This window comes from Aythya ferina (assembly GCF_964211825.1).
Source record: "Aythya ferina genome assembly, chromosome: Z".
In the NCBI taxonomy this organism is placed as follows: domain Eukaryota; kingdom Metazoa; phylum Chordata; class Aves; order Anseriformes; family Anatidae; genus Aythya; species Aythya ferina.
In genome coordinates, this window is record NC_140299.1 from 11661806 (window position 1) to 11689583 (window position 27778).

Sequence of the window (27778 nt, forward strand, 5' to 3'; positions counted from 1 at the left end):
TCTTCCATTTTTATTTTATTTTTATTTTTTTAGTGGGAAATTGGACATTGCTCCATCAGATTTTGTGGGTCTCCTCTACAAAGAGAACTCCGAATAATTAGTTAATCCCCCCTTCAACGACTCTCCCTGGCTTTGGGGATCTGACTGAGGGGTCCCCCCTCAATCAGATGGGGAGCCCTGGAAATGCACCGGGTGCTTCTCCCCCCGGTCCTGCCGCCCTGCTGGAGGGGCAGGCTGCCGGCAAGAGGGCAGCAGGGACGCGGGGACAGAGCCCTGAGGGCTGGTGACAGGAGCTCCGCCATTTTGAGCTGCGGGCACCCCCAGCCAGCCGCCACCCCACGGTCCCCTCCCGCCGCCCTCACACCCCAGCATCCCCGTCCCTCTTCTTCCCGGCTCGGCTCCGTTCAGCCGTGCTCAGCCCTGCCCGGTGCTGCCCACCGGACCCATTGGCTCGGCTCTGTGGAGCCGCCTCCGGTTGCATCAGCTTCGGCTGCCGGGAAGCGCCTGCGCGGGGTCCTTCCCTTCCCTTCCCTTCCCCGCTCCTCCCTCTCTCTCTCTCTCTCTCTCTCTCGGTGCCGGTTTGGCTCGGCGGGCAGCCATGGCAGGGGCTGATGGCCAGGTGGGCCCCGCAGCGTGCTGGGGGCAAGGGGGGCACCGGGGTCCGCTTGTCCAGGCTTCCCCCGGCTCCCCCTCACCGCTCCCGGGGGCTGCGCTGAGGCGGGGAGTCCCCGCGGCAGGCTGGGGAGGGGCGGCTGCTGCGGAGGGAGGACGGGTGCTGGTGGGGAACCGGGGCTGTCCCCAAAAAGTTTTTCCATCAAGTGGCCCCGGGGGTGTCCCCCCAGCTCCGGGGAGATGCGGTGGGGTTGGCACGGTGCTTAATAAAAGGGGTCGGTGGGGTGGGTGCACCCCATGGTGCGTGGGGGTGGGGCGGCTCGCAGCGGCTGCTGGCATGTGAGGAAATGGTGTTTGCCCTCCCTAGGTAAATGCTGGGGGTGAAAACAAGGCAGACTGCGGGAAGAAGAAAGCGAAGGAAGGGGCCGGCGATGAAGGGCGCGCGGAGGTGAGCAGCCCTGGGGTCGTGTGGGGCAGTCCCTTGGTTTTGTGTGCTGCTGGCCGTGCTGCAGTGAATCCCCGTCACTTACTTTATCCATCCTTTCAGTGAGGCGTTTCCCCACTATTTCTTACTAAAGCAAAGCTTGCCTTGAAGTTGCTTTGTTGCCTTTGACAGCAAGTTCTATCAGCGTAATAGGGGAGCAGCTGAGATTTCCGCAGTTGCTGCTTCCTGCTGCCTTTCACTGTGCCCCTCAGTTGCACCAGGAGGTGGGCAGCAGATCTCAGCAGCAATTAAAGCCTACAAAAGATGTTCTTTCTTCAGTGTTTTGGTTTGGTATGAGTAAATGCATCTCTCTGACTGTGCACAGAGAGGGCCAGCTGCTAGCCAGTACTAAGCTGAGCAGGCCTTGTATGACCTGGGCTGTGCACAAGCTGCCAGCCTGACATCTTTATGTGACACGTAGACCAGTGGCACTTCCTCTCCAGGTGGCTCAGACTAGGGGTGTTCCCTAAGTTTTCTCACCTAATAATAAAAATCTACTTTTTTACTCTTCCACAATCTTTTCAGATTTATTTTTGTCCTTGTGTAGTTCATTAAACCAGTGTTTAATAAATCAATTTAAACACTGGTTTAATAAACTATGTAGTAGCTTGTTAACATATCTATAGTTAATTAAACAGGTGTACCATGGTGCATTTCAAAGTACTAATTACTAAGCTGAAGTCATATATAGTTATTAGATACTGATAATGATTGCTTGTTAGATACAGCATACATATAACTATAAATACAGTCACATAGCTCCCTTGTGAAAAGTCACAGAATCATCTAGGTTGGAAGAGACCTCCAGGATCATCGAGTCCAATCTCTGACCTAGCACTAACAAGTCTTCCACTAAACCATATCACTAAGCTCTGCATCTAAATGCAGGGCTTACATGCATTCTGTATATTTTCTTGACATAACGTGATAGTAGAGTATTCTAATAACCTATTGCATCTTTCTTTCTCTTTATTCTTGATATGTAGCTAAATCCCTGGCCTGCATTTATCAATGAGCGTTTAGAGATGTACAATAAACTTAAAGCTGAACATGATGCACTCCTGGCAGAAAGAGCTGCTAATGACAGTAAACCCATTAAAGTTACATTACCTGATGGCAAGCAGGTTGATGCTGAGTCCTGGAAGACAACTCCTTACCAAATTGCTTGTGGAATTAGGTATGATTCTATTCTGTGATACACTTACTAATTTTTAGACGGATCTACATCTGCAAGTCATGTCTATGATCATTAATGTTGGCATATGCAAAATTAGTTTACAGGGGCCTGGGGAAGGAAGATGATTTGGGTGATGTTTCACTTGATTTTTAGGGTGCAGTAACATTATGAGAGTCTTTTGCTTAACTGCAGTTTTACTTGCATGGGAGATAGCTGTCAAAAAGAACATTGCGCAGCTCTGGAGGACTCAAATGTGCCTTGGGGGGGATTTGAACAATGCTTACTGAACACCCTAACAGTCAAAATTATCAAAGCTGGGTCATTCCTAGAAGTGAAATACCTTTTCTTTTGATTATTTTTTCATGCTTAGGTGTCATGTTATTGAAACTTTCTTTGCTTTTGTGATTTGGGCTCAAGGAATACTTTTTTTTTTTGCCTGCTTGAGATAAAACTATAAAGTCACTACGTTAGAAATGGTATCTAATAATTTTTAAAGGTGAAGCTCTGTTTTTATTGCAGTAGGATTTTGAAGTCAGGTTAGTACTTTGCCTCTAATTCAAATATGTTGATGAATGCATGAACGTCTAGTATACAATGCAGATTTCCTCCTACGTCTCTCAAGAGATGCGAGTAGGATTTTCATAAATGTTTAGGACTGGCTAAACTGCTCTTCCATTTGGAATTTATTTACGGCATTGTACCCACTCTGAGCACTCATGAAAATCTTATTCAACATGGAGGGCAAACCTGGCATATTTCTACCTGCTGATTTGAAATAATTACATACCATGTATTTATTCTCTAGCCAGGGCTTAGCTGACAACACTGTTATTGCTAAAGTGAACAAGGTGGTTTGGGATCTAGACCGTCCTCTGGAGGAGGACTGTACCCTGGAGCTGCTCAAGTTTGAAGATGAAGAGGCACAAGCAGTGAGTATCATCTAATTAAAATTTGTTTGCCTTTAGATTTTCATTAAACCCAACCTCCAGTAGTTACTAGCATCTTTACTGTGCTCAAAAGAGGTGGAGGAGAAGGAGAGAAAAGGTTTGCTGTGTATGTACGTATGCATTTTCTTCATTAAGAAGAAAATGTGATACTGCAAATATTGTACATTCTGCTTTGTATTAGTTGACAATTCTGCTCGCAGTTGCTATAGTTTATGCCAAGTCTGTTATGTTTTCAACATTCGTGTTAACATAAAGTAGGTCCTTTGAGCTGACCTCTTTAGCTGGACTGCAAAAGCAATGCTGAGTACAGAAGTACTGTCTATAGACATAAAAGAGATGAGTAAGCTGCTCTTAATCTTTTTACATACAGAAGTACGTACTTTATTTTGGCTCTTTGTTCAGCTAAATGTAGATATCCATTATCTAGCCAAATTTTTCAGCTCTGTCTTTAGAAAAAGTTATTTGGTACTAGAAGCTTCAAACTCGTAACAGATATCTTGCATTCAAACTTAGGGTTTTCATCCTGACTAAATGATGGCTTTTGTGATACCTATGTTTTCTGATCCGTGCAGATAAAAGCAGACTGAAGTCTTAGAGATTTTGTTTTACTTTGTTAGAACATAAGGTGCACTACAAGATGTAGCACAGCTTTTAACTTTATGAGCTGTTCTATATCCATGCAGGACTTGCCATGCATAAAGTCTTTGCAGAACCTTAGCCTTGTGTTGAAAGTACACCTTGTCAGCTTTATGCTGTATATCAGCAGAGCTGATCAATTGAAGTTAACAGAAAAGAAGAAAAGTTGTTGGATTAGTTTCCTGACTTCTGGGCAAAACTGAATGATTTCAACAATGGCTGAAACTAAGAATTACTTGCTACAAGGCAGAAAACAATTTTCCAGTGTTACTTTTTGGAAGTGTTGATGCTTAGGATGGGAGTGTTTTGGGGCTTTTCTAATGACTGTTCTAATATGGGATCTGCATCAAGTACCCTTAAAAGCAGGTGTTCAAAAAAGTTTTAAATTAAACTGCTCAGAAATGCATTGTGCGTATTCATACTTGACCCCTTTTTTCACTTCCAGGTGTACTGGCACTCAAGTGCTCACATAATGGGTGAAGCTATGGAGCGAATCTACGGTGGCTGTTTGTGCTATGGTCCACCAATAGAAAATGGATTTTATTACGACATGTTCCTTGAGGAAGGGTAGGTTTTATATTTTTTTTCCTTTTTCAGAAGTAGGGAGATGGCAGTCACAGTCACACACCTCTCTGTTATTTGCTTGTTCCCAGAACAAAGTCATCTGCACTGCTGAAGATGGGTTTGTTCATTGCAGTGTGTCCCAGCCATAAGCCAATACATTGCAACCAGAACAGAAATTGCAAGTGAAAGTGAGAATGATTCGTTCTTTTGCGTGTGTTTATTTTAGGGGTGTATCAAGTAATGATTTCTCTGCTTTGGAAACATTATGCAAAAAGATCATGAAGGAAAAGCAAGCCTTTGAAAGACTGGAAGTTAAGAAGGAAACACTACTTGAAATGTTCAAGGTAGGCTGTTTATAATGTTACAGTCATCACGCAGTTAGCCAAGTGTTCTATTAGTGGTAGAAGGTCTGTCAAATTAATTTCTAGGGATGTGTTTCTACAGACTCATGTGATATTTAACTTTAAAAAAACGAGCAAAGGCATCAGTTAAGTTTTCAGGAATGCGCATTATTTTTTTCTGCAACTGTAAGCATTGTAGGTCTTCCGCTGGGTGACCTTAGTGATACCATTGAATCCACATTCCTCATTTATTTCACATGGATGTAAATTTGCAGTTATATACAGATCATGTGCTGTTATGTGCCTGTTTTTATATTGGTTGTAGTAAAATGCCATGGTGATGCTACAACTGCATTTGTGATGCTCTCTGTAAGCTTCACACATTTTTTTTTAGCATAAAGACTTCTGGGAAGCTCCAAGCAACAATAAAAGCTGATCTTTCTCTTTTGTACCTAGCTGTAAATAATTCTCTGGCATTCAGAGATACTCAGTTTTCACTACTGAAACATCAGGAGACTCATAGTGTTATTCAGGTTGGAAAAGGCTTCAGCAGGTCTTCAGTCCAATCTCACGCGCAAGGCAGTGTTGACCAGGTTTCATGGGGCTTTGTCCATTTGGGTTCCAAATAGACTTGGAGGTTTAAAACTTTTAAGTATGGAGACTGAACAAGCTGCTCACTGGGCAGCTTGCTACTCTTTTTGAGCTATGTAGCAATGTAGTAGTATACTGTACAGCTGTCTTGCATAACCCTCTTTTGATGTAGTATAGCATCAGGTTTGCAAATAGTGTAAACTGCTTGTCAGCTCTACTGCTTAACAAGGAGTTAACAAATATGTGTTGTGTTTTTTCTTCTCAGTATAACAAATTTAAGTGTCGCATCCTGAATGAGAAGGTCAATACTCCAACTACAACAGTATACAGGTGATTATACACACATAATAATATTACTGGATAAAACTTGGCAGGAGGAAGTATACTAAATGAATATTTTCCTGTTCTTAGGTGTGGCCCCTTGATAGATTTATGCAGAGGGCCTCATGTCAGACATACTGGCAAGATAAAGACCATAAAAATTCATAAGGTAAGGGCTGAAACTACCTTAGAAAAATGTGTTTATTTGAAAGCATGTTGCTGTTTTGGGGCAATATGACAGCACATTATCCAAGAATGTAATGCAAAGTGGATAGCCTGGCCACAAACTCAATTTAACCAATTGGTGAAGGGTTGTGTGCTACAAGAATGATGTTCAGGTGGTGCGAAGGCCAGCTAGATGGCCAGGGCTTGCACTTCCAGCACAGATCAGAAAATGAGTCTGGCTTAATTCTTGGTTAAACTGTATCAGCTAGAGTTTTTAGTTTTTGCTCAGCTGATGGTTATAGCCAAGTTTAGTTGGAATAGATGGCTACAGAAAGAGACAGTGGGCTATAAAAAAAAAAAAAAAGACTAAATAGAGCTCAAAAAAAATCTTAATATATATTCTATTTGTCTCTTAGTGCATTTTTCTCATCAGTGCTATGTATTTATGATTAAAACTCTCCTTGTGCCATAGTTACCCTACGTTATGTATAGCGATTTGTTAATGATTGCATGTCTTTTCACAGCAGGTGGTAGTAGTAAAATATCAGGCTACTCCTTTTATTCATCATTTCATTTACTTTTCTGCATGCAGAACTCCTCTACCTATTGGGAAGGCAAGGCTGATATGGAATCACTCCAGCGCATCTATGGAATTTCATTCCCAGATGCAAAAATGCTGAAGGAGTGGGAGAAGTTCCAGGAAGAGGCTAAAAGCAGAGATCACAGAAAAATTGGGCGGGTGAGACAGTCTGTCTGGCAATGTATTTCACAAACACACTGTATACATGACCTCATAACTAGAAGTATCTCAAAGACCACACTTGGCTGCCACAGCCAAGATGTGACATGTCAGTATTTTCAGTCAAGTTTCAAAGCCAGGTGCTTTTCCCTCGAAGAGCATCAAAAGCCCTAAAGTAAACAACTCATCTTTAGAGCTTTCTCTCTTTAAACATAATATCTTTTGTCCACAGATTAACCAGTACATTACCTGAATGCTTTGGCATGCAAAACACACCACTTCAGTCTGTAGGCAATGCTCATTCCTACCTGGGTTGCTACAGCTTGTTCCCAATATGGGGATTTTTTATTTGTGTTTTTTAACTTTGGTGCTGCCCAGTCAGTAGCAATTAATTTGTGAATATTCAGGGAAAAAATGGCTATACAATTACTTTTTTTTTCAAATATTATTTTTCTTGCAGGACCAAGAATTGTTTTTCTTTCATGAACTCAGCCCTGGTAGTTGTTTTTTCCTGCCAAAAGGAGCTTACATTTATAACACATTAATTGAGTTCATCCGGGTAAGTAATGTCTTTTGGAAATCTTATAGAAGAAATTGCTTTAGAAAAATGTGTAACAGTATACAACAGACTAACAGTATAAATTGAGTTGAATTGAATGGCTGTTCAATCCTAGTTCTGTAACCCATGGTACTAAAGAAACCTGTTTTTTTAGAGATGGTCTTTTAATAATCTCTGCCGAATTATGTTTTTATTAGAACTTTATTAACATGCAGTTAAAGCAGTGATAATGATGATCTGGAGTATGGATTCTTTGACAACTAAAAGTACAGCTAAACTCAGTACAGATGTTCCACAAATCCATGTTGGTTTGATTTGATGAATATATTTAACTTGACCTTGTAGAGTTATTTGTTATAAAAATGAAAAAAAAAATCCTGATCTACGTGTTGCAATATATAAAAATCTGTGTATTGTTACTTTATGTTTGGGCTGAGATGTACTACCAAGTGTCATTGATTAATGAGAGACTGCTGCTTCGCTTGCTGGGAGGGAACTTGTTCTTCTTGCTCAGAGTTGTTTGGGGGAAGGGTGTTGCTGGTGGAAGGGAGGTATCCTGCAATCTTCAGCTTGTTTTTATTTATTTATTTTATTGAGTCACGGACTTCAATAAGGCAGCACTTCCATGTTTTTGTGGCTGCAGATCAAAGGCTGAGTACCATTACTTTTGTTTGCATATTAATTATTTTATGTACTGGCTCTGTTTTAGAGTGAGTATCGAAAACGTGGATTCCAGGAGGTTGTCACTCCAAATATTTTCAACAGCAAACTATGGATGACTTCAGGGCACTGGCAGCATTACAGTGACAACATGTTTTCCTTTGAAGTAGAGAAAGAAATCTTTGCTCTGAAGCCTATGAACTGTCCAGGACACTGGTAAATACACATAATCTTTGATAAATTGTGTGTTGTAGTTATGAGTCTTGGTGCCTATAAGCTCTCTCTATTGAGACCCTGAGAAATGTCGTTTTTCTGTTATTACAGTGGTTGTGTTTTAGAACTGAAGCTCACTTTGGTGCTAAGAACTCTGGATAGCTAAACCAGCTACCAGGGCACTGTCAGTTTTGTTGCAATTTAGTCATTCAGGTTTTAATGCTCAGTTCAGGAGCTGTTGCCTTCTCTGTGTGAAGTGGGGGAAGCATATCAGCTATAAAAGAATACCTGTTTTTTGTGTTTGTGTGTTTTTTTTTCCCCACTGAGAAAAACAGTGGTAAATGACTGTATTCAGGTTACATCGTTGACATCATGGGCATTTAGTAATGCCTATTATTCAAGTAATAAACTTTCTCCTTCAGCCTTATGTTTGATCATCGTCCAAGATCATGGCGTGAGCTGCCATTACGGTTGGCAGATTTTGGCGTTCTGCATCGCAACGAACTGTCAGGAGCTCTCACAGGACTCACTCGAGTACGTCGGTTCCAGCAGGATGATGCTCACATATTCTGTGCTATGGAACAGGTATGGGTTGCTGTTAAATGAAATCGGGTATTAGCATAGCTGAATTTTCCATAGTTGAGACTTAATTTCCGTTCTTATAAAGATTGAAGAGGAGATAAAGAGCTGTCTGCAGTTCTTGCGTTCCGTGTATGATGTCTTCGGATTTTCCTTTAAACTGAATCTCTCCACTCGTCCTGAAAAGTACCTGGGAGATATCAAAGTGTGGAATGAAGCTGAAAAGGTAAATAATTTTTATTAATTTTCTATATGAAAGCAAGGTTGCAGTTGGAAGTCCTGTAAGAACACACTGCCTTCTGGGAGGTAACAGTTGCAGCCTGTTACCTGAGAAATGTAACTTAATAACACTTCAGTTCCATCTGGGTACTAGCAGTAGCTTTCGTATGCACACCATACATGTCATTATTTTCCATACAAAAGTGATCTCTGTGTCACAGTCAAATTATATCTCCTTTTTTTTAATTGATTGAAAAATTGAAGTGAGGGGAGGGAGGATGAAGAGAACCAAGTCTGACAGCCCCTGTATATATAATAAGACTGAACAGTCTTCCAAAAAACAGGCTGTTTTCACGATTAAAGTGTTAGCCCTTGCAGATTCAGTGGTTGACAGAAGACAGGGCAAGAAGAGACACTAGATGTGTGTGGGATGGATTCTCAAGATTTACAAACTTTGAATCTATCATAAAAAGTTCTTGAATCTTAGCTAACGCTGCTTGTTTGGCCTCTTCCAAAATATATACATCAGCTTTGTTTAAATTTGGAGTAAATTATTTAAATTTATTTACTTTAGCTTGGACGCTTCCAAAATTCACCTTTTACAGAAAAGTAATGAGGTGGATGGGAATATGTTGCAATAGTTATGGGGAAATAACTGTAAGTCTGGTAGTGTTAGATGCCTGTAGCAGCAGGCTGACCTGATGCTGTAACATGGAAGCAAATGAGTGTATATGTCCTTTATTTCTAGCAACTGGAAAACAGCCTGAATGACTTTGGTGAGAAGTGGGAGTTGAACCCTGGCGATGGAGCTTTCTATGGACCTAAGGTTAGTATGTTGCACTGGACTTCTGGCTGGGTTAGGCTTTTAATTCTTTTTGGATGAGGTAGACAAAAGCTTATACAATTCCTTGCTTTCCATTCATGCCACTGCAATCTTAGTGGTGGGGGTAGCATGTAAATACTGTTCATCTCAGTACGGCAGAGGAGCAGGAAAAAATGGAAGTCTTTGTCTTCATAAAATCATGCTAACTACAGATATACCCAGAAAGATGAGTGTTAGGTGTCTATTTGTACAGAATGTTTGCCAAGCAACATATATAAATACCTGACCAAGAAAAAGGAATTCTGCTTTCAGTTAATTACACAAATACAGATGGACACAGTGCTGCTAACACATAAAGAATGTTTTTTATATCTTATTATGAGAAAGGAGAAAAAAATACTATGGTGATGCTCTTGGGTTTTATTCATGATCTTCTTGGCAAAGACAGCTTTTATTTTCTACTCATTCTGTACATTCCCTTCCAATGTAACGCTGTAGCTAATTTTTTCAGTGTCAGTATGTCTTTTTAAAGCATTGATGCTATTTAGTTTTGGCTGGAGGATACAGAACAAAACTGATTCTTGAAGTGAGAAATTGGTACAAGCTGAGATAGTTGGCTTGTAAAAGTACAAGACTTGGAGTATCATAGAATCATAGGATGGCTCGGGTTGGAAGGGGCCTTAAATCTAGTTCCAACCCCCCTGCCATGGGCAGTGATGCCACCCACCAGACCAGGCTGTCCAAAGCCCCATCCAGCCTGGCCTTGAACACCTCCAGGGATGGAGCATTCACAGCTTCTCTGGGCAGCCTGTGCCAGGGCCTCACCAACCTTACAGTGAAGAATTTCCTCCTCCCATCTTATGTACACCTACCCTCTTTTAGTTTAAAGCCATTCCCCCTTGTCCTATCATTATCTATCTGAGTAAAGAATCCCTCTTCATCCTTCTTATAAGATCCCTTTAAGTACTGAAACGTCTCACTGTGGTCTCCCTGGAGCCTTCTCTTCTCCAGGCTGAGCACCCCCAGCTCTCTCAGCCAGACTTCACAGGAGAGGTGCTCCAGTCCTCTGAGCATCTTTGTGGCCCTCCTCTGGACCTGCTTTAACAGCCCCACATCCTTCTTGTGCTGGGGGCCCCAGGCCAGGACGCAGCACTCCAGGTGGGGCCTCACAAGGCAGAGCAGAGGGGCACAATCCCCTCCCTCCACCTGCTGCCCACCCCTCTGTTGCTGCAGCCCAGGACACAGTTGGCCTTCTGGGCTGCAGGCACACACTGCTGGCTCGTGTCGAGCTTTTTGTCCACCAGAACCCTCAGATCCTTCTCTGCAGGGCTGCTCTCACTGGGTTCTTCTCCCAGTCTGTGCTCCTATCACTGATTGTCCTGACCCAGGTGCAGCACCTTGCACTTGGACTTGTTGAGTAGGAAGGGAAGTTTTGTTGTTGTGTTTGTTTTGTTTTATATAGTTATCTAATATTTTATGGTGGTGTTTGGCTGGAATTTCCCGTTTTCCCAGCTACATAAATTCCGACTTCCTTGACAGAGGGAAAGTATTCTGTGATTTTTATTTTTTTTCTACATAGCTTTAATACTTGTTTAATTAATCAAACCCTGTTTACACTTACAAGCCATTTGCAGTTTAAGCAGAGCTGAGTAGCCTAGTGGGAGATATGAACAGGAGGTGGCAGTGTTGTTGGATCAGCATTACCAAAGCAATTGCTGCATTACAAGCAATCCTTTTGGTGATCAGTGAATCCTAATGCAATAATTTTGTAGAAAGCAAGCAAAAAGGAAATCCTAACCCTGTCTTCATATTATCTTTTTTTTTTTTTTTTTTTTTTTTTTGTAAATAACCTTAACATTGTTTATTAAACATTTCTGGAAAAAAAAATAAATCTTACATTTGTTGGCATGGTTTTGTAGCTGTAGCTGCACTGAGTTTTGCTGGTGGGTTTTGTTATTAATAAAGACCCTTGCACTGGTTTTGCATCTTTTTAAGAGCTTCCTCTTCAGGAAATTCTTTGATTTGCTTCCTTTTTGCACAGATTAAGTAGAACTTTCCAGAAATTTTGATATCTTTGAGCATAAGGACACAGAGCCTTACAAAGAGCTTGTCAGTGTTTCCCTAATAGACATAAATTTTGTCTAGCTTTTTAATCAGTCTAGTAAACCAGTTCTGATTTTTTTTCTCTGTATGCTAATTGAATCAATTTCACTTTATAGATTGTAGGTGGAATGTGTTGTAACAGCTTATTGTAACTTGAAATGCAAACAAGATTTAGTAACTTCCTCAGGTCATTTGAAAGGAGGCAAATATCCACAAGAACACTTTGTTAGCCTTACACTTGCTCCTAATACGCTAGCTAAAGTAAAGTGAGCAAACATAGCTTTTTGCGATGATTTTAATGGAAACTGGTTAAAGTTGCATTGTTAGGTGAAGCTCTACATCCAGGGAACCTTTAAACCAACTTCGAATATTTCTTTTCCTACTCTAAGTTGATGATCTGGAATTAAAGATGGTTGTTAGTGACTTATTTTGATAGAAACTGTCTGATGAGTAGCTGAACTATGATAAACTGCTGCTGAATGAAAAATTTTTGATCAGTTATTATTTAGCTAAATGACTTTTGAAAGACACTTATCACTTCTGTGAGTAAAACAGTGATCTGTTCATTTTGTATATAAGTTAAAATAAGGTAAACAGCCCCAACGTATAGCCAGACTGGTAAAACAATGAAGAAGAGGGCAATTCACTAAATAAGTAAGGTCCAAATACTATAAATTAACAGTTTTCTAGCTGTCTATTTGTCTAACTTCTATCATTAGTGTATCCAGGATTAAAGTATAAGGTGCAATAGATACAAAAGTCTTTACTGTAGATATTCACATGCAGACCAAGTGTCACTATGATCCTTGTTGGTAAGTGGACTACTTAACAACAGGATGTGCATCCTGTGTCCAGGATTTTTGGAGCTTATTGCTGAGTTCTGAGCCAACACCCACAACTGCCCACCCTCCCTTGACATGCTGCTGAATTTACTCAGTGAAAAGACTCATGGAAGTCCCATGAAAAACAAAGCAAGCTCACAGAAAATACTGAGGTATTCGATATAGTCCACTGTGAAGTAATGTTTCTCTGCTTGCTTACCTTGTTTTTAGTTCTAATGTTTGCATCAGAACCTGCAAATCATTTTAAAACGTAGGCTGAAGTGAAAGTATGTTGTCAAAAAACATACATAGTTCCTCTGTAGTATATTAGTGAAAGCTTCTGTCCTAAAACAGTGAGTTTGCTCTCAGAGTGACAATCTTGTATCATAAACTCTTATAAAGTTTCAATTTTTTGTTTCCTAAGATTGACATTCAGATTAAAGATGCCATCGGCCGCTACCACCAATGTGCTACAATCCAGCTAGACTTCCAGCTGCCGGTCAGATTTAACCTCACCTTTGTCAGGTAAGCGCAGAGGCTGGTGATCATAACTGCTATATAATTTAACCTTTCTGTCACTTATATGTGTAACTAACTTTATTCACAGCCATGATGGTAATGACAAGACAAGACCGGTTATCATTCACCGGGCTATCCTGGGATCTGTGGAGAGAATGATCGCCATTCTAACTGAAAACTATGGAGGCAAATGGTAATGTTGGAAAGCAGATTTTGAGCAAACACTTTCAAATTGAGGATAAATTAGCATACAAGAGTTAAGAGGGTTCGTTTTATTTCCCTGCTACAGAGGCATGCTATAAGTATACCACAGGGCAGTTCCTTTTGAATCCCTTTCTTCAGGTATTAAATAATTCTACATAAGGTAGCCTCTATGTGATACCACTCTTGCATGTGCAGCATACAGCTCATCTGTCTGAGGTGTGTATCTCTCACCTTGCTCTTCCAGCTGCACCGCACAGCAGAGAGTCATGGTAATCTTAATGTGCTGAGGTATAGAATCACAGAATCATAGAATGGCCTGGGTTGAAAAGGACTTCAGAGGTCATCTAGTTTCAACCCTCCTGCTCTGGGCAGGGTTGCCAACCACTAGAGGAGGCTGCCCAGAGCCATATCCAATCTGGCCTTGAATGCGTCCAGGGATGGGGCATCCACAACCTCCCTGGGCAACCTGTTCCAGTGCCTCACCATCCTCCTGAGTGGAAAACTTTCTCCTAATTTCTAACCTAAATCTCCCCTGTTGAGTTGCTGTCTGTTGTAAAACACAGCTTGAATCCTCAGGTCAAAAAGTACTTTTTGCCCACGCTGCAGTTCTTTTAGATGCTCAAGTTTTCTGGAAGGTAATCTGTAACTTGAGCATAGGGCTGTCATCATATCTCAACCCAATCTAAGCTGCTGGCTTAATGAATCTCTCATGCAGATTTTAGTCCCATCTGTTAGCAGCATTTTCTGTACTGAAAAATACTAAAAGCTGTATAACTTCTTTTATTTCTTTATTGAAGGCCACTCTGGCTGTCCCCACAGCAGGTAATGGTGGTACCAGTAGGACCAACGTGTGATGAATATGCTCAAAAGGTGAAGTATATGATTTTGGGGTGCTTTTTTTTATTTCCCAGTTTCAGAAATGCTGTATTTAGTTGAGATACTCAGTCATTAATTACTAGTAGTATTTTTCTGAGATAAATACTATAAGTCTTTGCATATTACATTATATCACTTGTGTATATTACAATGATAGTAAACTGCTGAAGTTTTAGAAGGATTTTAAAGAGCCAGTAAAATAGATTTTGGGTACCCAAACATCAAATACTTATCTTTGTGAGGTTTTTATTATTGGAAAGCTCAGATTTTCAGCTAGAGGAAAAAACTATCTTCAAGTTGCAGCCATATCCATCCTGCAGAGCATTAAGAAAGATAGAAAGGTCTTATCTTTAGCATTCAGCAAACCTTTTTCTGTATTTCTTTCAAGCTCATGATACATAAGTAAGTCTGCAAAATTAATAAACTTAAAAAAAAATATATCTTCTAATTGAAAACCCCACCACAGTGCTACCATTTACAGTATCAAACCAGAGTAAGTGTTCAGCCCAAAACATTAGGTATTGACACCACTACTCACTGATTTAATGTGTGTGTACTTGTATGATAGCAGGCCTCGTTTTGTTCTTTGAACTAGGCTCATTGCCAAGGCTCAAGCCAATGACAATGTCTTTGGTTTAGTGGAGGTCAGATAAGCTTGACAGGCTTAACTCTACAGGTCACAAATAGTTCATCATCACAATTTATCCCATTGTGACAGTTTAAATACTTTTTCCCTAGGTCAGACAGCAATTCCATGATGCTGGATTAATGGCAGATATCGATGTAGATCCTGGGTGCACACTGAACAAGAAGATCCGAAATGCTCAGCTTGCACAGTATAACTTCATTCTGGGTAATGTATAGTGAATTTGTTACCTTATCCTGGCTGACTTTTTCAGACAGGTGCTCTGAGCAGGTGGTAGTGTTTTAGCTCACTTTGCTCCTTCAGTCTCTACATTCCAGATAGCCTCCCCTGTATAATGGTGGGCAGCCCTTGCATGTACAGGTGTTTGTGAAAGGAGGTCCCTGTTGTGTGGCCCGAGGCATTGCTGCTGCTTTAGAAAAAGTTCTTTGCTGTTTTCTGGTCAGCAGTGTGGACGAATTAAATCTAATGGCACTTGTCACTCAGATTGTTAATTGTGGTTGTGAATTATTCCTTCCCCTTCTTGGTCCCCCCACGTAATTTATGCTCTCATTTCAAGTAGTACCCTAAGTTCACTTCATTCAGCTGTGGTGCATTTGGTGCTCTGAGCATGTGGTGCTCTGAGGAGACTTGGAAGAAAAGGTGATGTAGGGACAATGAGAAACTGCCCCTGAAGCACATGATTTGAAGCAGCACCAAAGTCATGTACTTGAGCTGTAGCACTGACCTTACATCTGTGGGCAAACCACAAAAGTTGAAGGAGTCTATTGGAGAGAAACTCTACTCTCACAGTAATTTACAGAATCATGAATAAAGTTCTTTTGTTATTTAAAACTTTAAGCATATGATACAGATAAGATGCAACCACGTTTTACCTTGAAGACCACAAATGGTCAGCCTACCAAGAAAAAAATCACACCTAACTTATATTCAGAGGCTATTTCAAAAAGTTGTCAAATACCTGCAGATGAGCAATCTGCCACTAAGTATAGAAATGCAATTTCTCATAGCTACCTCCAAGTATATTACATAAATTTTTTATTAGTAATGAGACATACAGATACTGTCTTGGTATCTATCAATGTTTAATTTAAATATATAGCTTTGGGCTTTGCTGTCTTGTTTCTGTAAAGCAAACAAATAGCTCTTGATTATTTACAGTCAAGCTGTATTTCTAACTTTTGCCCATGGAATTCTCCTACATTTATTTTTCATTTCAACTTTCTGGGTCTTTTTACTATCAAACTTGGCTTATGCAGTTTATTCATTTCTTTACTCACATTTTGCTAAATTGCTATTTAAGATATACTAAAACCTATTGAGTGATATGAGATTAAATAAAGCTATTAACTGTCACAGATCTAAGTTAGGGGGGCTGGGAGAAGGGCAAATGAGGATTTGGTGTTGTGTTGTATGTTTATTAGAATACTTGTTTAACATGCCTGTGCTTTAAGGGAATTGGTAGGCAGTATAGATTGTTGAAAGTTAAGTTCATTCCTTTACATCTTGGTTGTTTCTAGTTGTTGGTGAGAAGGAGAAGGCCAGCGGAACAGTTAACATCCGTACCAGAGATAACAAGGTTCATGGTGAGCGTACAATTGCTGAAACGGTGGAGCGACTGCTGGAACTGAAATGTTCTCGATCCAAACAAGCTGAAGAGGAATTTTAACACCACCTGCTCTACCTGGCATAAAATGATTCTGGTGTTCCTAACTTGGTTAACTGCAGGTTGTTTGTACTGTAATGGATTGGCAGAGATCTTTAGTTAGACATGTCTCTTTCTGTAAAAATCAGTTTCTCACCAACCTTGAAGTAAGATTTCCTGGCCTCTGATCAATGACAGATGAAGCAAGATGACTTCGTGTGACTGCAAGAGAAAATGGAAATGTTAATTGGGGATACTTATAGCACTCTTAACTTTTAAAATAAAATACATTTTCATAAAAAATGTTTTTCATGAAAGTTGAACAATAAACCTCAGACTTAAGAAACCGCATAGAAGCCCTGTGCTACAGCAGCTTCGGAAGTATCTCCTTTAGCAAGATGAGTGATACCTCACAGTCTAGTCTGCTGCTCTTACACCAGTTAAACACATTGACACTGAACAGTTCCTAGTCACAGGAGCTGGGAAATGAACAGAAGTCTCCCAGTTCAGCATGTTTTGGTGCATCTGGGAGGTCGCAGTTCTCACTCCGTGACAGTCCAGCAGTGGGGCTGTCTGCTACATAGCATTGAGCTGCTTACCAAGGCCAAGCTCTACCCTTCTCCAAAGGCTGCACCTGAAATGTGCTCGTTCTCAGAGTAAGCTCCTTCTAGCTGTGGGAAAGGGTATGAGTGGAAGAGGTAGGGCCAAAGCAGCTAAGGAAGCCGGGATCCTTAGGTGTTGGTTGGTTGTTTTTTTAAACATGCCTTTTTTTTTAACATGGAACAGTTCCCTCCTGTGGAACACTCTGTACCAAGCATTAAACCTAGGACATCACAAAGCAGCCCCTCCTGTTTCTCTCTCACTTTTTTTTTTTTTCCTCTTCCTCCTCTTCTGGCTGGTGCCAAAATGCCAAATGCCTGTCACTGACAAAAAAAAAAAAAAAAAAAAAAAAAAAAAAAAATCTGGGTGTAGGGCTTTTTTTTTTTTTTATTAACAGACCTGAACAGCTTCCACCAGTGGTTGATGAGTGTTCTGAAAAGAAAAATCTAGATGGCAGCAAATACATCCAAAGTTACTGTTTTATTGTTACACCCTTAGCACACAGATCTGAAACCAGGTTTGAACTATCTTACCATTTGAAAACCTCCAGCTCTCATCATTTCCTTTATTATCTGGGCAGAAGCATTTCATCCAGCTTTTTCTCTTACCTTTTTCAGGTGTATACATTATATTAGCCTTTGAACCCCTTGTGAATACAGTCTCCCCAAACCACAAGCCCAGCTAATTTCAGCAAAATCTATTTCCAGCCCCTTCAGACTAGTAACGTTCTGTCTAACTGCTATGAGTAAAAGGGAAAGATTGACTTTCCACTGCTTTACTGCTTTCAAAATTATTTCAGTGATGGTGGAGTGAGTTTAAAATACCTAGGTCTGATTGTCTGTATTTCGCATCTGCTTTACTCTGCTGTGAAGCGACTGTCAAAGCAAAAGAAAAGGGCATCATCAGATGTCAGCTGTCCCTGTGGCAGGAGACCTTCATCAAATGTAGACGTGGGAGCAAAACCAGAGCAGAGACCAGTCCCCAGGGAAAATGAGCTACTAGCTCCATTTCTCTAGGAACCAAGCTTTGAGCTGCCGTTCTAATACTCCGGTGTATTTGCCGAGTTTCACGGAGAGCTCTGCCTTTTGTTTTGTAGGGGTCCCTGTGCATGCTCGCATAAAGACGTGCGCTGAGAAAACAGCGCTGCAAAAGTGCTGGCCACTGCTGTGTGCATCAGTACTACTGCGTGTAACTCAGTAGATGGCAGTGTTGGACAGCTTACCTTTGACAGAACCCTCATTTGTGTAGATAATGCTGATAGTTTCCATAGCTCGTCTGTCAAAAAACTCTATGTAACAAATACATAGGTATTTAAAAGTACATTACTAGGAACAAAAGATAACAGGACACTCCAATAAAGCATGGACACACCCCAAGCATGATGTGGACCGAGCTGAGGTGTCCAAACCCAAACTGTGATCAGTGCAGGGCTCCACTCGCACAGACTTGGTAGGACTAAACTCCTGAAGTACCATGCTCATCATCCTCTACGGCAGGAGGATGCTGTGCAGGCTTGGGGTAATAGCCCAATGGTTGGACCACTCACTTGTCAAGCAAGAGAGAAGCCTTTGTACAGTTCTTCCCAGGGATGGGAAGGCTGAAAGACACCCCTCCCATTCTTCAGAGCATGCTCTGGCTTACTGCCAGTAGGCAAGAGAAATCCAAAACATTTGCAGCTTCATTTTAAGCCTGCACGTCTCCTGTGAGGTTTTCATGGGAATATGAATTACCTCACATTTAGCACAGACTCCATCATGCCATGGGCATTTTCCTCTGGAGCAGCTGATAAGGTACAGCTGAAACTCTGCTTTACTTCACAGCAATTTGGTTCCCGTATCTTAAAGCAGATTCCAATGCAAATTGCTGAAGAAGTGACAGAGAATGACAGTGAAGGATGCTACCTAACCTGATAAATCATTCCAGTATATAAAAATAAATTCTGGCAGGAACTTCTGTACTTGGATAGATCACTGTGACAGCTTTCAGTGAGCCTCCTCAGTTGTGCAAACTCACCTAAAAGAGTTTTCCCCAGCCCAGAGTCATCTGCAGACTGCCATGAGCCAAGATGAGTCCACTACGACTGTTCCCATCACATTTTGGGATCAAATTCCTACTGCAGCTGCTAATAGTACTGCCTCAGACCACTGGGACAACCTGATGCAGTTTCAGTATTCAGATTCAGTAATGTAATTTCAACTCCTCTAAAAGCAGTGAAGAATCACCTTTAGGGAGAACCCAGCTCCAAAACAAATTTTAATCCCTGTAGGCACCTTTACACAGTCAGCCCTGCCCTGACCACACATTTTTCTACTGTATCTAACCCAGTCCACTCCTGTTGCCCCCCTAAAAAGGCAAACAAAACAAGCCTTCTGGTAAAAACAAACAAACAAAAACAATTAAGGGGCTTCTTGTAACATCATTTAAGCCTTCAGTTTATGCCCTACATAATTTCATGATTGCTTCAGCTTTCTCCGCAGTTTCTTAATCACACAGTAAATTTTGGCCTTCAAATCAGATAATGGTAAACTGATGCTATGAAAATTAAGTATAGCCTCTAGCAATACTTATAAAAACAAGACAGTGCATACTGCTTAGTTCTTAAAGAGTATTTCTGAAACTACTCAGCCTATCTACACACTAGTGTTTTCCATCTGCCTGGACAGAAATATTCCTTTACAATTCTCTGGTTGCACTTGATGCCTTCTTAGTCACTGTGATAGAATATTCTCAGATAGAATGTGCTACATCTGGATTTTGTATCAAATTTACTTTTTTTTTTTTTTTCAGTCTTCAAATAGGAATAGGAGAGTGCATAGAGCAATGCATGGATTAACATCTTTGGAGAAATTACTACAAGGAAACTTGTGCTCAGATAAATAAGAGCAGCCAAGGGCATTTTCTTTTGTTCTTGGATGTTAAAGGTAAATCATCTGGGCTATGTAATTAGTTTCAGTAAACAACATACCTGTATCCCATTCCAAATGATATTCTTCAACTGGATCACAGAGCTCTTCTGAAACCAGGAAAAATTTCTAAGATGCAGAGGAGGCAACTTTGAAAACTAAAACTAAAACTTTTGAAAACTAAAAAAAAAAAAAAAAAAAAAAGGCAATTGAGCAAACAAGAGGGGTGGCAGACAGGGGCAGAGGTTTAGCAAGGAAGCTTGGAACAAAGACATTCAGTGCTGTCCTTGCCTACATCCAGCTGAAAAGTACAATTAAGCTTCTTGGAGTTTCAAGCGTCCTCTCCTGTGATAGGATTATCTCACTATAAGAAAATACGTTCATTCCATGCCAGTTTGGGGCTGACATTTAAAGTACTTTTTGCTATCCATCACAGGAAGCTGCAGGCCTACAAAACAGGCATTCGCTGATTTATTACACTCCTGAAACATCATTCTTCATTTTGGGAATACTCACAACTCACTCCTGTGCACAGAGTGCGTACGGCAACAGAACAAGTTAACTTAATATTCTGCAAGAGCTTAAATGCAAAATGACATTAATCTAATCATGCTTAATATGTGATTTCTCAATTGCACACTTCAGGGACAAACTGTAACCTGTCTATAGTACATCAGCAATAGAAGGAAAATCTATCTGTATTTTTGTTTAATGGGATAAAGGCCCTGAAGGATGTGATACCCCTGTGTATCTGCAGGGATGTCAGGCTGCACACTGGAACAGCTGTAAATCAGTTGAGGAATGGGTTTCTTCAATATGAATATGACTATGGAAATAAAGCTTTTCTTGGTGCAGCCACTGAAATGTCAAAACAGTATTAATAACAAAGCATACATTTCCAAGAAGCCATTACCTGCTGAGAGCTAATAATCATGCAATCAACTCCATTCATAAATACTCCACTAGGCTATGGGAAATCAAATCACACATGTTCTAAGTTCTGGCCTCCACATCAAGATAGATGGTGTCAGCAGAGGGATTAGGTGGAATAAAATACCTTTACATCAAACTGACAGGACAAAGGGATCAAACAGAGACATTCTTTTAGAGTAGGATTTCTTTCCTTAGGATTTTTAAGACACTCTAAGTCTTTGAGCAGATCACCCCTGGGCAGACTGCATGCACAAATACAGCCAGTTAGAGCTTTACTACCAAGTTTTCCCTTTCTTGCACTGAAAGGTAGATATTCCCAAACACATCAGCATCGGGAGGCTGAACTGCTATTATCTCTTACTGGAAGAGGTTTTTGAAATTGTTCACCGGATGGAAATAAAAATAATTTCAGAATGTATAATTTTTAGTTTCCAATGACAAGTATGTTTTATTTTTCAGTATAAGACGTTTTCCACATATTAAGACTTTCCAGATGTCTCTAGAAACGATCATAAAACAACAAATTTCCATTTTGCTTTATGATACATAAACTTGCATCACTCTGGATCTGCAGATAGGGAACTTGTAATTAAGGAGGAACAAGGAGCACATTTTGAAAAGGATTTCCAAGCTGCTTTTTTTGGGGCTCAGATCCCTCAGACAGAGTTTGATAACTCTTTCAGATTTCACGTATGGACTGTCAGAGGAACCCAGCATTTAACTTGGCTGATCTGGAAGAGACAACTCAGTGATCTGGAAAACAGACAAGACAAGCTGTATAAAAGACTCAGCCCTTGCAACTGAATTCAAGAAAGATATGAGTGGCCAGAGTGGGACTCAGGTAGACACTAGAGCCCAGAGCCAGTACATAACTGATTCTGCAATCAGCTGCTGCCTGGCCCTGAAGTACCAGAACCACCAAGGCAATGACTTGTTTATCTAAAGCTCCCCACCTGTCATGCACTGAGTGCCTGTCCCAGAAGTGGGATTCCCCAGTTTGGTTTCCCTCCTCTGCCTATGGGGGGATTCAAATCCCAACATCTAAAGAGCCTCTTGTCGGACTGGAGTCTCTCCTAGATAGGAAAGGACACAAGAAGGAAGACAGCAAAGAAATGCAGAAAACAGAGCCTGACTGTGCAGCCTATTGGGGATTTCAAACACATTTTAATTTTATGGGAAGGAGCTACTGTCTTCTCACCACCAGTAAACAAAGTTAGGACTTTTCTTTACTTTTATAACAAATCATGAATTCCCAGCAATTAAATTCTGAATTTTCAAGATGTTCCACACAGACTTGGTGGAGCATGAGGTGCAATGATGTGGTGTATGATTCCGTGTTCTCAACAGAAGGATACTTTGCAAAGCAGCAATTTGTCTACAGGATAATCTGTATCTTCCAGTTAACAACCTTGTCACAACAAGTATCACAGATTGTTGATAAGGTCATTTCAACACCCCCTCCTCATGCATGGAAGATATAGTACATGGAGATTATGGCAAACTGTCACTTTCTCTAGCAGTGTTTCTAAATGAATGGAAGAGAGTAGCAGCTATAGCTAGTTATCTCAGTCTGCACACCATTAAAGATACACTGAATAATTCATTTTTCCTTCCATGTCAATGAAGAAAGGCAAGTATTGCATTGCTTAGAAGCATGACATGCACAACCCACTAAAACTTGAGCTAGATATCAGTATACATTTCATACAAAACACCAGTCTTAGCACAGGAAATGAAAAACCTGCTGAAGGTCGTAACACCAACGCTTGCCATTTTCATCCCACCCTGCTGTAACTGCAGGTGCCACTGCTGCTAAATTGTAACGCTGCATTTTAACTCTGGTTTCCTGAGCAATAAGCAGGAGGGAAATGTGGTATTCGATTCATGGCTTGAGCTGGGACCATGAGGAACAAAAAGGAAAAGGCTACAGGAAAAGAGAGAGAACGTGGACAAATGGAAGAGAAAGCAGGATGCAGAAAAGGAGGCTGCAATTGTCCCTTCCAACTTTCACCCAGACTTCCTGGCCAGTGAAGAACTGTGCCTCCTCCCAGACTGCCTCACCTACACCACCAAATAAAACACACCAGAAGTGCTGTCTCGCTCCTAGGCCAAAACTCACATTTCCCTCCCCCAGCCAAAAATGCCATGTCCCAGCTGCCCACAGACAGCAGCGCCTTCCAGCTGACACTGGGCCATGCCTGGCTGCTACCTGAGTGGCAGTCTGACTCCGGGCTGTGCCAAAGGACATGCCAACCTCCAGGTTATGGACCAGTGCCCCAGCCAACACGGTGAGCGTGTTTTAATTACAGCACATCCAACACTAATCATCCTTGCACAGACAAATAGTTCTGGGTTTGCTATATTAGGGTTGGCTCATAAGCACAGGCATCTGTGTAAAGGCTCAAGGCGGGGGTATTTGCTGTCCCAGCTCTTCTAGCACAACCACCATCTTCAACAACAAAGGAAATGACAATTCAAAGTTCAGCCACATGTGGCAATCCAAAACAGTGACAGTGAAATCTCTACCCTCCTGCCTGCCAAGGGGATCCTCTCTGTACCTCACCTCTCTCCCCGCTGTGGCTGGCAGCCTGCTTATTCTCAGATTCAAACCCCTGGGAGAAAGCCTTCTGCTTATGAATGGTAAATTACATCGGCTTTTAACAAGGTAACATGAGCTTAAATGGATTAACTGTGTCACAACCAGAGACAAAATAAATGACAACAGCAATAGAGCAATCTAGAGAGAATATCTACAAATCTTAGTTCAGCGATCACTAACCTGTGCAAGCTGCGGTTGTATGCCAGTTGAAGGAACAAATGATCAGCTCAAAATTGTAACAGAAATCTGGACTAGATCTTTTAACTTCCCATCCTCAGCCCTGTCCTTTCATCACAGGGTCGTTCTTCTTAAAAACTGTCCTACTGATGTGACCGTAAATCATATAATATGATTAATATAATAGCATTAATGCAGTGCCGAGGGACCTCAAACAAGATCAAAACCTCATTGTTCAAATCTGCACACAGGCAGCCTCTGCTCTGAGGAGCCGTCAATTTAATTAGAGGGGGCACCAGGAGTGCAGAGCACCCGGTGTCACCCTGCAACCCACAGGCTGCAGGCTTGCAAACCAGTATTCTGCTCCCCACGCTGCACTGACTCTTCTGCTGGCTTTGCCATGCAGCAGCTTTCATTAGACTGAGTTTGTTAGAAGAAAGTGAGACTGAACATGTGTGTATACATGAACATGTGCGTGCAGCATCTGTCTGCACCACTGCACACAGGTATGGCCCAAGGGATTGCTGTTCCTTGCACCACTGATTTTTACCAGCTGCCAGCACTCACCAGTGGATTTTTACATCAGAGCAGTCAGTGAACCATGCTACCTACCACAGAAAGGGAAAACAGACGTGGTCAAAACTTTTTCTCTTGAGAAGGATGGAGTTTTTCTGCTGTTCAAGTTGCAGCTGTAAAATGCCCTGCTTGGCGTCACTGCAGCAAAGCTTTGTGCTTATGAGACACCGATTTCCTGTTTGCAGTAGGACCAGCTTCACCTCAAATCTTTAATGCCTCTTTCCCCTAGCCTTGCTGTGTCAGACTGGCCCAGCAGCTGCACAAAAATTATGGATAGTCACAGCAGTACCACTTCATTTTTCGTGGCCCAATTCAGCAATGCACTGCAGAGGGGTGGTGTTACCTCTGCTAACACTGAAAGCAGGATCAGGCCTCTTCAGGATCAAGGGACACTTGCTGAAGAGGTCTTTGCCACCCAGCCTGCTCTGTGTCAGCCCACTGTGCAGCTCTGCATGACCTGCTCCTCCGGATTGCTTTGGCGCTGTCTCAGGGTCTGCAGGAGAGTGCAATCTTGCAAGGGCTGGACTGTTTGACCCAGCTGACACAGGGAACTCAAGTTGCCCAGAGAAGTGCTGCTTCAAAAGCTGCAAATGGAAAAAAAGAAAAAAAATCAATCATTCCTTCTCTTTGGTCAACCTTGGCTTATGGTATTTCAAGTCCATTATTGATTCTGTACTCAAAACATCACCAGTGCTTTTAAACTGTTATTATCTGTAGAGGGTCCTCAGTTCCTCAGAAGACAATGGTCTTCATAAACTCGTCATCGTCACAGATGATGATGTCTGTAAAAAAAACAGAGTAAGAAAATCTTACTTGCCGTTTACTTTTGTCCCATAGCTCATCAGCATGGGGCTTCAGATCTGGCACAGTCCCAAGGCAGGCAGTTTTCATCATCTATCATGATCAAGTGTAATTCCAGAGGGAGATGAATGGATGCTGAGGCTTTGCAGTCCATTTTGGGGTTACTGCTGCAGATAATCCTGTGCAGTGGTATCTGGAAGGTCTCTCTGAGCCCCTGTTGGTTTGAGCACTGCTCACTTCTCCCCAGTCATTTATTAGCTATTCTTTTTCTCCTTTCTCTGTTCTGTTCTGCAAAAACAGCTTTAGAAGTTGGGTGAGCAACAAAAATGTTACTTCTAGTGTTGGAGTGCACAGGAAGATCTACATTATACACTTGAAAAGGCAAAAGCCTGATAGCTAGCAATTTACTTTTTCCTTACACAGGCTGAGAAATCACTTCAAAAAGTTTTCAGTTATCACGGTGGAGGTTGTCCGTTCCCAGCTGTTTATTATTGTTGGATTTCTGTACTGTTACAAAAACTACATTTACACTTGACAAGAATCATTGCTGCTCAAGAAAAAGAACGAGCTGGTGGAGGAGAGGCATTGTACAGAAGGGCAGCATCACAACCTCAGCAAGGTAACATGTAACAGCAGCACACAAGAATTTCATAAAATCAATGAAGAACTGCCACCCAATAACTTTCATCCTTAGATAAAACTCAGTGCAAGACAAGCTGATTTTTCTTTATCTGGGCTGCAAACATTTGGCTCCCAGTTATACTTTTGTAAGTCCAGAGCATGAAGACTGAGGAAAATTTCCTCAAGAAATAAAAGACATTATTTGTTTCAGTTACCAACACTGTAATGGGCTGATTTTTCTAATTATGTTTCTAGTCCATACTGGGTTTCGATACCCGTTCTGCATTGGGTTGCAAACTTAAGTACTGTCAGGAGAGACTTTTTTGTGAGCACTAAAACTAAAACTAAACATCTAAACATCTAAAACTACCCCAGGCAAATCTTTTGCGTTAACCTACCTGAATACCAGCAGGTGGGTACCTGCTGTCTATCTCAAGTTTATCAGCTTTAGGAGGGCTTTTAACACTGTCTTCCGTAACTTCTTCATTGACAAGTCAGTGGAGTATGGACTAGGTAGGTGGAGGTAAGGTGAGCTGAACTGAAAAGTGGCTGAAATTCCAGGTTTAACAGGTTAACAGGTTGTGATCAGCAGCATGCAGTCCAGCTGGAAGCCAGTGACTAGCGGTGTACCATGATGTTGAATCTGGGGCCAGACCTGTTTCACATTTTCATTAATAACCTGGACAAGGGAATAGAGTGCAGCACCAGCAGATTTGTACTGGGAGGAATAGCTGTAACAGCATTTTCTTTCCTCACTGTGGGAATGGTTGAACACTGGAAGAAGTTGCCTAAAGAGGTTGGGGAGTCTCCATCCAATAAAGGAAATACATATTAAAAACAAAACAAAACAAAAATGAAACAACAACAACAACAAAAAAAAACACACATAACTCTGGTCAACATGAGCAGGGAGATTGGGTTAGGCAATCTCCAGAGGTGCCTTCTAACCTCATCTATTCTGTGATTCCATGAATTCCCATAAAGTGATCAGGTAGAGATCACACACACAGCTTCAGATGTAATAGAAACATAACAACAATCAGAAGATGGCTAGAAGAGTTGAGCTGGAAACTGAAAAGGATGCACACACGAACATCTGTGGGAGTGAAAAGAACCCTGCATTGTTATCAGAGCAGTTTTCAAACTGGGAATTTACAGTCACACAAATCTCATCCAAGAGATGAGGGCTTAGCTGGACACATGAAGCTTCAAAGTTATCGCAAGCTTTGCAAAATATTTTTGTGAACGTGGACTGAATTTCTGTAAATAAACACACAAAGCAATTAGGTTTTTGTCCCTGGTTTCAAAAACAGGACAAGGACAAAGTTCTGTAAATGAAAATCCTCATGAATTGCTGCTCAGTTTTATTCAGAAAAAAAGAAAGTAAATACTGCTGTTTTCCAAGTAGCAAGACTTGCTATTTGGGTAGAAATCATGTTGAACCTATCATTTTAGGACTCTTCAGATCTCATACTGCATTTTCATATGAATCATGATTTGAAGTTGCATATGTTAATAAATAACATACAGTACCATATAACAGGTAGAATATAAAGGTTATTTAACAATGAACAATGATAACTAACTATACCTCATCAGTCACCATGCAGTATTCCTCAAACCTTCATAGGGGGAAGTACAGTCACAGAAAGGAAATTAGACAGGACACTGTAGTTAACATTGCCATATCAGAATCAATTTAAATGTTATTTCTCAGTTGTTGCTAGGACCACACGTGGGGTCAAACAAATGCAAACAGCACGTCAAGTTTTTGACAGCTTGTCAGCTTTCCATCAAGAACCACAACACTGTCAACACGTCACTTTTAAAGGAAAATGTTAGCTATGACAAAATACAATCTTGTCATCAGGAAAATATTCACTTTGTGTAGTAAAGCATCATTTATCCTAAAATTAAAAATTAATAATAATAATTCTGAGCTTCTCACAAGAGCTGAACAAAGTATCTTCAGCTGTGGTGGTTTTACACTGCTGGGCAGCTGAACTCTACAACAACTCCCTCACTCCCCCTCCTTGAAGTAAAAGGGGAAGAAAATAGTGATGGAAAGGGCTCAAGGATTGAGATAAGGACAGGGAGATCACTCAACCATTATCATCCTGGGCACAA

The 27778-nt window shown here is 41.2% G+C and overlaps 1 protein-coding gene across 1 annotated transcript; it reads left to right on the forward strand.

The window, feature by feature from the left end:
• The first annotated feature begins 471 nt into the window (after positions 1-471).
• TARS1 (threonyl-tRNA synthetase 1) lies at positions 472-16744 on the forward strand. Its single transcript, XM_084503116.1, has 19 exons — positions 472-619; positions 980-1060; positions 2083-2273; positions 3079-3202; positions 4302-4423; positions 4647-4764; positions 5618-5682; positions 5764-5842; positions 6431-6577; positions 7038-7136; positions 7846-8012; positions 8432-8594; positions 8677-8814; positions 9556-9633; positions 12979-13079; positions 13162-13266; positions 14075-14147; positions 14892-15006; positions 16317-16744. The coding sequence occupies exons 1-19, from the start codon at positions 599-601 to the stop codon at positions 16463-16465; spliced, it is 2136 nt and encodes a 711-aa protein (XP_084359242.1). The 5' UTR covers positions 472-598; the 3' UTR covers positions 16466-16744.
• The last annotated feature ends 11034 nt before the right edge of the window (positions 16745-27778 follow it).

Coding starts and splice junctions, on each gene's coding strand:
- TARS1 (XM_084503116.1), top strand. CDS start 599: ATGGCAGGGGCTGATGGCCAG. Junction 7,137..7,845: donor CATTAATTGAGTTCATCCGG/GTAAGTAATGTC, acceptor GCTCTGTTTTAG/AGTGAGTATCGAAAACGTGG. Junction 8,013..8,431: donor ATGAACTGTCCAGGACACTG/GTAAATACACAT, acceptor TTTCTCCTTCAG/CCTTATGTTTGATCATCGTC.